Here is a 10,129-nt window from a genome sequence, read left to right on the forward strand (position 1 = left end):
AAGGGACTAGGGGGGTTGGGTGGATGTGTTGTATGGAGGGAGGGTGGTTGGGATATGGTAAAATCTTTGTACTTACATTGATGTACATTTTGTACAACTTGAATAAAAAAAAAATATATAAAAAAATGCCTCCTGGGTGTTCGACCACGGGGCAGGGGTTTCCAGTACCTGGTTGACTGGGAGGGTTACGGCCTGGAGGAGAGGTGCTGGGTTCCCGCTAGAGACATCCTGGATCCAGCCCTCATCGCCGACCTCCACCCCCTACACCCTGGTCAACTAGGTATGCGCCCAGGTAGGACAGCAGTATAGCCCCTAGAGAGGGATACTGTCACGCCCTGATCTGTTTCACCTGTCCTTGTGATTGTCTCCACCCCCGCCAGGTGTCATTTATTATCCCCGGTGTATTTATCCCTGTGTTTCCTGTCTCTCTGTGCCAGTTTGTCTAGTTTGTCAAGTCAACCAACATTTTTGTATCTCAGCTCCTGCTTTTCCCAGTCTCTCTTTTCTCTCCCTCCTGGTTTTGATCCTTGCCTGTCCTGACTCTGGGCCCGCCTGCCTGACCACTCTGCCTGCCCCTGACCTCGAGCCTGCCTATTGTCTGATACTGTTTGGACTCTGACCTGGTTTATGAACTCTCGCTAGTACCCGACCTGCCTTTTGCCTACCCCTTTTGTTATAATAAATATTGGAGCTCAACCATCTGCCTCCTGTGTCCTCAATTGGGTCTCGCTGTGTGCCCTTATAATGACCTTGTAAATCAACTTAAGTATTTACATCCACACTACCACATGTGCATCTTCACCAATTCTAAATGCCTATAATAACAATAACATCTTGTGCTATTATCAGTGGTTCTCAGACCACGTAGACTTTTCTATCATTACATCCTATGAACCATATGTATCTTCAACAGTTCTCTTGCCGCTACTTCCTATACATATAAAAGAACACCTTGTGCTATTACTAGTAGTCCCAGACTACGATAAGCGGTGGTGGACGGAACCCCTAGATAACGTTATAGGTCGAAAACCTAAGCTCACAGAACTGGTTGGAGTATTCATTCAGGCACACACCTCTTTCACACTCACACAACTCTCACATCCACATTCACTTAGTACTATTCCCAAACACACTCGGTAATCTCCCTTATTACCCCATGTGCATCTTCAACGATTATTTTGTCGTTACTTCCTAGTTACCATATGTATCTTTCACATACATATATAATAACACCACGTGCTATTAGTAGTGGCTGCAGACCACTTAGACACTTCTCTTTGTAAATGCCTACAGACAGCTGTCAGCCGGGCTTTCCATGGTAACGTTATGCCCTCGCTCTAGTCTTCTCATAAGACTAGTGAATAGTCTTCTCCTATAAGACTATGGGTACATTTGATGTGTTACTCGCCTTCATTTTACTGGTTGTGTATTTATTTTATTTTTTTACAAATTCATTTAAATTGACTTACTGAAATCAGTTACTGTCCCTCAATTGTTCGCTGATGATGTGTCTCCTCCTGGGCAGCTCACAGTAAGGGTCTGGGCGGGTCCTCGTCATCTTTTGGTCAGATGGGAATTTCCCTCATGCTTCATAAAATGTGACACCGGTTTTCCTCACAGACCCCCACTGGAAAGCTCCGCAGGCAGAATCAATCATCCTGTTCATTGATGCCAAATTGTCATGAAAATTCTACACATGGGACACTCGAAGTCAATCTTAAATTAATCATTGTTTATTAACAGCATGCTGGAGATGACATTGTCAAACTTAAATGCATAAAGTACCAGTCTGAAGTGAGCTCCCCCGGGACAGTCCCATTAGTTCTCTTATAAACTGACACAGACAAGTTATATTTGCATGATTTAGCTTTTTCATCATTAACGTTTGGTTCATTCATGTGACCGACCAATACTGGTTTATGCATGTGATAGACCAATACTTCACAAAGCTTCTTCTCTCCAAGCTGAGACCTTAAAACTGAGATATCCTTTCGTTCTCAAAACAAGGTTCTGGGCGTACTGCCAAAATGCAGATACTGATAGTGAGGATTCATTCAATCAGTCACTTGCATGAACACAGAAATTCGTTATTAGAAAAACACAAACATAACATTTTCCATCACAAGCTCTCGAAAGTGTACGCCGCTTTCGTGAACCAGGCGAGGCAATCATTTGAAATACCAAAGCTGTTGAGTCTGCCAATAAGAATGTGGTGATTGACAGAGTCGAAAGCCTTGGCCAGGTTGATGAATACGGCTGCACAGTAATGTCTCTTATCGATGGCGGTTATGATATTGTTTAGGACCTTGAGCGTGGCTGAGGTGCACCCATGACCAGCTCTGAAACCAGATTGCATAGCGGAGAAGGTACGGTGGGATTCAAAATGGTCGGTAATCTGTTTATTAACTTGGCTTTCGAAGACCTTAGAAAGGCAGGGTAGGATAGATATAGGTCTGTAGCAGTTTGGGTCTAGAGTGTCCCCCCCTTTGAAGAGGGGGACGACCGCGCCAGCTTTCCAATCTTTGGGAATCTCAGACAACACGAAAGAGGTTGAACAGGCTGGTAATAGGGGTTGCAACAATTTCTGCAGATAATTTTAGAAAGAGAGGGTCCAGATAGTCTAGCATATGTACATATGTATACATGCTGTGTGGCTCATATTAGGCTGTTGTGTCTTTTGAAAGTGACATCCAATATGCATGTCGGTCGGACAGGTCCATAGTAATACTGCTTACTAGAAAATAGTTGATAAAGCTCCCCTTCCCAAAAATGAATGACTGTAATAGCCTACTTCAGGCCACAGATAGAGCACCTTGCGTCAAGGTCCGATACACAATTGGCCTAGGTTAGACTGGCATGAACTACATTTGATCTGAAAGTTTTGACAACCTAGTATACCCGGTCAATACTTTCCGATAAGCTGCTTCTAGTCTAAATGGGGAAACCGGTAGCCCTGTCAATGAACCAGTCGACGCGGACGGGGGTGGGGTAAAGGTTGGTGGCTTTCGCCGGGGGGGCAGAACCGTGCTGTGTGCATTTATCAAAGTAGGCCATGCATTATGTCAGACCGTAACTCCTCTTCAAAAGGCTACAATGCAAGGAGGTCGGTAGATTGGTTTAAAATGTATTTGTTTGATAGTTGTCATTGGTAGTTTTTAGTAAATGCATTTGTTTGACGTTTAACCTACTTTGATATTTGCCATGGCTGCTGATCATTGATCTGGCACTCTTTATCCTCACAAAGTCTTGGCAACATTGGGGGATGGATGCATTTTATATTGGACAGACACTGAAGGTTATATTCAAATGCTATTGTATTTTTAATACTCAGGCTATTTAGCATTCTTTATGAGTTCTTAAATTTTACAAATCCCCGGTCTTGGAAACTCTTGATTAGTATAGAGTTCTATGATTTTCTTAGGCCTATTGCTATGGATTAGGCAGATAGTTTCATTCAAAATTGTATTTTTAAACTTGTTAAAGATAATTTATAGGCTCGGCCTATCATAGTTCTGTGATGAGCATCGAGATACCTGCTGGCTTGACGGATTTGCTGCAAGGATACACTGTGGAGGTACTACAGCGCCGACCGCCAGATTTGGTTGAATTCGCAATCCAATATTTCACGCGTCTACAAGACAGCCGAAAACATGACAGACATGTCAAAGAAAGCCTAGCCGATTCTACACAGAAAGGAGTGGCTTTTGATAGTATTTCAGCTGAATCAAATGAAGATGAAGACTCTGATGATGCCTATAGTGAGTGACATTTTTCATCTCTATTTGGCCACTATTTTTGCAATATTCTTCATGATTTGATAATTAAATCTATTTTAAAAGATTTTCTCATCTGTATTTGTATTATAACCTTTTTACTCTAAATTATAATCACTTTTTTTCTCTCACATAATAGGCTACACAAGCGCACAGAATACTTAAGGAACCATTATCTTATGGTATTATGAAGCCATTTTTTAAGTCAACTGCACACCAGTTGAATGGGTCTCATCAAAGTAACGTGAGGGCCTGTGTAGTCAGGATTTTCTATTTCATTGCCAGAGGTTATCAGATTATAGGATGCTACTGCAGTGTTTTAGCCTACTGAATAGCTATTTGTCCTGAATTATTTCATAATTATTCAGTAGTCTATATATAACAAAATAATACAAGTTTGTTTGTGGGTATCTCTGCCTCTTGATAAAGCGGTTTCTGTGCCCTGACAAAAAGTGATGAGAGAAAATAAGAGGGAATAATCTGGTATGGCAGTAGGGGGATGGTCATGCACTGTAAGCTAAAGTGTGGCAATGGATCCATAACAACAACTAATATTGATGTTCAGTGGGACCAACTTAATTTCTAGTGCTGAAACATTTCTCTCTCTCTCGATAGTGCCCCCCCCCAGCCCTAATAAATACAGTCGCAGAGCATCTGGTGAGTGTCATCCATTATATGCTGTGTATGAAGAATATAATTTCAGTCTCACTTGTGTGTTAGTTACAACATCCCCTTTGAGTGTATTTGGTTGTCCCCAGTGTGTGTCACAGTCATTTTGCTCCCCCAGTCTGTGCAGAGGCCTATAACCCAGACGATGATGAGGATGAGGACTTTGAGCCGCGGGTGGTACACTCCAAATCAGACGAGCAGCGTCGCCGACTCCAGGACGCCTGCCGAGACATTCTACTGTTCAAAACTCTCGACCAGGTAAAGTGTTGTATGTAGTCCTTGTAAGCCACTGAGAGTAATTCATTCTAAGTCAGTGAGAGTAAAAGTAAGTGAGTTAAAAGTAATAGCACTTACTCTTTTATCTTTTTATCTTTTGTTCGGTTATGAACTAAACAAGCCCCCTCTCAGTAGAGACAATACACATTAGAGATTGTATGGATTCATTTGTGTGATACTTGCTGGGTGTGACTGTTGTTTTTCTCTTTCAGGAGCAGTTCTCAGAGGTTCTGGATGGCATGTTTCAGGTGTTGGTCAAACCACAGGAGCACATCATAAACCAGGGGGAGGATGGAGACAACTTCTATGTCATAGAGCGGTGTGTGTGTGTGTGTGTGTGTGTGTGTGTGTGTGTGTGTGTGTGTGTGTGTGTGTGTGTGTGTGTGTGTGTGTGTGTGTGTGTGTGTGTGTGTGTGTGTGTGTGTGTGTGTGTGCAAGTGTGTGTGTTGAATCTATCAGTTTTGTTCTGTTTGAGGAGCATTAGGCTTAATCATGTGAATGTGATGTTCTCTGATTCCTCTGGTGTCCTGTGTACCTCTCTCTGTCTGCTGTAGGGGTGTGTATGACGTTATTGTGCTGATTGATGGAGTTGGAAAGTGTGTGGGGAAGTATGACAATAAGGGCAGTTTCGGGGAGCTGGCTCTCATGTACAACACCCCGCGCTCTGCCACTATCATGGCCACCCAGGAGGGGGCACTGTGGGGACTGGTGAGTCACAGTAGTGTGTGTGTTTAATGTGTATCTATGAGAGATGAGTTGTAACCTTTATGTGAATATTTTAGGATCGGGTCACATTCCATAGACTCATAGTGAAGAACAATGCCAAGAAGAGGAAGATGTACGAAGCCTTCATTGAGTGTGTACCCCTTCTAAAGGCTCTCGAGGTGTGTGAATACCTATGTCTGTTTCACTTGACCACAGAATTGTTTTTGTGTCCTTTACAATCAAAAGTGTACTGTGTATTCAAAGTACAACATAAGAGAAGGTACATGAGAGGCTCACATTGTAAACAATCCTCACTCAGAATGCATGTAAAGATCGATGTATACTTTTATCACACCTTCATCTTCTGTCCTCGTCTTGCTTTTCTTCAGCTCTCTGAGAGGATGAAGATTGTTGATGTCGTGGGAATGAGAGCTTTCAAAGATGAGGAGTGCATCATAACACAGGTATTATGGCTTTTTACTGTACAGTTCATCTAAGATTATTCTTTACTTAGAACCACTGCTTCTTCTACTGCTTTTCTACACTTTTAGGGGGAGAAGGCAGATTGTTTCTACATCGTGGAGTCGGGCCAGGTGAAGATCATGATAGTAAGCAAAGTAGGTGTATATGTTTTGCTCTTCACTTGGGTGTCTGTTAGACCTACTCTAGAAATAATGACTTTGCTGTGGGTACTTGGCTACTCTAGAAATAATGACTTTGCTGTGGGTACTTGCTGCAAGCAGCTGACTGTACTGAATGTATGCATCTAGCGTCATTGGAATGTGGTACAACAGACTCAGCTGTATGTCTCCCTACCTAGACTAAAGCAGGGCAGCTGGACAATGCAGAGGTGGAGATTGCACGCTGCTCTAGAGGCCAATACTTCGGAGAGCTGGCTCTGGTCACCAACAAACCACGTGCAGCATCCGTCTATGCTGTAGGGGACACCAAGTGCTTGGGTACGTTGTACACACATACAGTGAGCTCCAACAGTGAGTTCCAAAAGTATTGGTACAGTGACACATTGTTTGTTGTTTTGTTTCTATACTCCAGCACTTTGGATTTGAAATGATACAATGACTATGGGGTTAAAATGCAGACTGTCAGATTTAATTTGAAGGTATTTTCATCCATTTCAGAAGAACCGTCTATAAATAACAGCACTTTTTGTACATAGTCCTCCCCATTTTAGGGGAACAAAAGTACTGGGACAAATTCACTTATGTGTATTAAAGTAGTCAAAAGTTTTGTATTTGGCCCCATATTCCTAGCATGCAATGAAGCTCGTGACTCTACAAACTTGTTGGATGCATTTCGTTTTGGTTGTGTTTCAGATTATTTTGTGCCTAATAGAAATGAATGGTAAATAATGTATTGTGTCATTTTAGAGTCACTTTTATTGTAAATAACAATAGAATATGTTTCTAAACACTGCTACACTGCTAGTTTTCAGACGCACAAATATCATACCCCCAAGACATGCTAACCTCTCACCATTACAATAACTGTCTCTCTGTCTCTAAAGCAGTCAGAAATGAATAGATCAGGGAGTGTATTCAAACAGGGGGGAATTCTGACCTGAGTTAAGTGCTCGTAAATGGAACTTAATTCCCATTTTATGTCCTTCTCTCTTTATGCGTACTCTGTATTCTGACCTTGAATTTAAGCATGAGAACAGCATGCTATTCACCCGCTATTCGTTCGGGATGGAGATCTAAGAAATGAAGGTGTGAAGGAAGTGTGTTTACAGATAAGCCATATTCTGACCTTGACTTCATTTCCTCATAATTCCACCACCTTTACGCGTGAGTAAACCATGAATACGCAGACGCTCGATGGCGCGCGCGAGCGGTGTGATCAGCCGATAACATGCTGACAAGACCGGACACGTCGCTTGCGCGAGCGTTGCAAAATAAATGTAGGAATATATGTTATTCAATTATTGCACCCACACTGCTCGCGCGCGCCATCGAGCGTCTGCGTTGCCAAGGCCTAAAATAGAAGTCATTCCTATTTCTGACGCAGATCGCGCTGCAAGTCCTGCCTTCACCATATAAGTTCAAAGATGAAAAAGCCTGGAAGGAGGAGAGATGACTAGAAACGATTCGGTTGACCGTTTTTATGTGAGGATTAATTGTCGGAGTAGAGGACCTTGTGCATTTCAGGTAAAATAACAACTCAATGTTTATATCCCAGGACAAATTAGCTAGCAACAGCAAGCTAGCTAGCTAAATTGCCATACATGTTTAATGCTTTTCGACCTGTCCCCAAATTAATATAATTGGTTCAGAGTTTGTTTTGATATTTTAACCTGCGTGTCGTGATCGCGTTTGGTGTGGGGGGACAAAATTAATTTATGCACGATGGCGCACGCGTGCAGCAGGTTTGGGTTCCGTGTAAATGTCTAACATACTGACCAGACCACTCACGCGCTTGCTTCCGCGTGCGCCATCGCACGCATGTTGATTTTGTCCACCCACACCAGAAGCAATCAGGGCATGCTGGTTGAAATATCAAAACGAACTCTCAACCAGCTATATTAATTTGGGGACATGTCGAAAAGCATTAAACATTTATGGCAATTTAGCTAGCTAGCTTGCTGTTGCTAGCTAATTTGTCCTGGGATATAAACATTGGGTTGTTATTTTACCTGAAATGCACAAGTTCCTCTACTCTGACAATTAATCAGATAAAAGGGTAAACCAAGTTAGTTTCTAGTCATCTCTCCTCCTTCAGGCTTCTTCTTCTTTGGACTTTATATGGTGGTTGACAACCAACTTTAAGGTGCATTACCTCAACCAACTGGACTGGAGTGTGGATCTCAGTTCATTTTTCAATCACCCACGTGGTTATATGCTCCTTAAAAACCAATGAGGAGATGAGAGAGGTGGGACTTGCAGCGCATCAAGTGTCACAAATGAACCAAGTTCTATTTTAGCACCTGACAACGCAAACGCTCATTGACGCTCGCGAGCATTGTGGGTACAACGATTGAATAACATGTATGTGTAAATGTATTTTGCAACGCGAGCGATGTGATCAGCATGTAAGCCGTTGGGGGGCTAACATATGGAATTGTTTTAAGTTAGTCATACCATGGATCATTTAGCTAGTCAAAAAGCAAATCTTAAGGAACAAGGTTTTGAAGTGCCTGTCCAATATCTAGGAGATACAAGAAAGCTCAGGAAATATTTGTGTTTATTTGGCACATATTTAACCCCTTATTTTTATTGGCACAAAACTATTTCCATACTTCTATTCATTTGTGTGGGTTACCTTCAGACGAGTCCTGTGAAACTTGTGGGGTCGTAAAACGGTGGCTAATATTTAACATGATAAAAATAGGAAACAGAAAATGTGGGTAGCCTACAATTAAGACATTTGAAAGTGCCCATCTCTGGAAGTTAAAAGACCGTACAATTTAAATTCTGCATAATGGCACAGCATTTCATAAACTTTACTGTGGGAAAGTTGATATGCTTCAGTTTGCTGCCATATGACTGGTTCTACATTTGTCTCCAGCGATTTTAAGGTAAAATAAAGGCTATCTAAAACAAGTGTCATTTATATTTGCAATTCTGTTATCCAAACAGATTACTCATTTACCTAGCTCTTATCAAGTTGTAAATTACAGTGCATGGAGAATGCTGTTATTTCTATTGGGAAAAAATAAAGTAGATGCTTTTTCCACTTGAAACAGGTAGGTTGGCGAGACCTTAATAGGTTCCTCGCGTGTAAAGGTGGTGGAATTACGAGGGAATTAAGTCAAGGTCAGAATACGGTGTATCTGTAGACACACCTTCATTTATTCAATCTCCACCCCAAACGAATCGCAGGCGAATAGCATGCTATTCTCATGAAATTCAAGGTCAGAGAGAAAAGTGCATAAAAAGGGAATTCCATTCCATTTACGCACGCTTAACTCAGGTCGGAATGAATAAAGGCCCAGCAGATCAGTTTGGGTCCGTTTAGCTTTATCGGCTTTTTATTGTTTGACTTGACTTGCACTCCCTCCTTTTCTCTCTCTTTCCTCCTACACCCCCGCCCCCCAGTAATAGACATTCAGGCGTTTGAGCGTTTGCTGGGTTCCTGTAAGGAGATTATGAAGAGGAACATTTCCCAATACGAGAACCAGCTGGTAGCTCTGTTTGGTTCTAGTGTAGATTTGAAACATTAAAGTATAATTGTAAGAAACAGCACACTAACACAGTCCCACAGAGTGCTTCCTAAACGCATACTAGCTTTACATACAACATATTTGACATTTAACTGTACAATCTACTCGACATGATTTAATAATTGATATCAACATTACAATGTGAACTGTCTCAAATTACTTGGATAATTTTGTTTATATGTACTATTTTCCTTTTTTGACTATTGTTGTGGAAGTATCTGTATTGTTCACCGTGTTGACTTGGCAATTTTTCATGCATGTTAGCCCAATTTATTGATAATTCTAGCCCAATAGCTTCCACACAAACAGATGCTGTTTTTGTACTGAAATTGCCTCGAGGTCAAAGGTCCATCAATCAAATATGAATATGTGCTTTGCTTTGATATGGAAATACTTTTCATCAGCAGATGGGGAGATTTCATAAATGTAATCCCTGGTCAAAATGTTGTCAATAAAGTAAATGGAAGTTGGTATTACGCAATGATTTTTGCAGTTACCTTTTTAATTGAAGCAGTTTAAACTGTGCTGT

At 41.6% G+C, this 10,129-nt stretch overlaps 1 protein-coding gene across 3 annotated transcripts; it reads left to right on the forward strand.

Moving 5' to 3' along the window:
• Positions 1–3,013: 3,013 nt before the first annotated feature.
• Positions 3,014–10,081, forward strand: LOC115150258 (cAMP-dependent protein kinase type II-alpha regulatory subunit-like). Of its 3 annotated transcripts, XM_029693364.1 has the most exons (11): positions 3,014–3,103; positions 3,484–3,758; positions 4,389–4,430; positions 4,561–4,700; positions 4,931–5,037; positions 5,273–5,426; positions 5,501–5,602; positions 5,813–5,887; positions 5,975–6,040; positions 6,244–6,382; positions 9,476–10,081. In XM_029693364.1, exons 2-11 carry the CDS (start codon positions 3,518–3,520, stop codon positions 9,598–9,600), a joined length of 1,191 nt encoding a protein of 396 aa, XP_029549224.1. In that variant the 5' UTR covers positions 3,014–3,103; positions 3,484–3,517; the 3' UTR covers positions 9,601–10,081. The 3 variants fall into 3 exon arrangements, with proteins under 3 accessions (XP_029549224.1, XP_029549223.1, XP_029549225.1); XM_029693363.1 differs by having other exon boundaries at positions 3,014–3,758; XM_029693365.1 differs by lacking the exons at positions 3,014–3,103; positions 3,484–3,758 and having other exon boundaries at positions 4,325–4,430.
• The last annotated feature ends 48 nt before the right edge of the window (positions 10,082–10,129 follow it).

This window comes from Salmo trutta, chromosome 16, assembly GCF_901001165.1.
Source record: "Salmo trutta chromosome 16, fSalTru1.1, whole genome shotgun sequence".
Lineage (NCBI taxonomy): Eukaryota > Metazoa > Chordata > Actinopteri > Salmoniformes > Salmonidae > Salmo > Salmo trutta.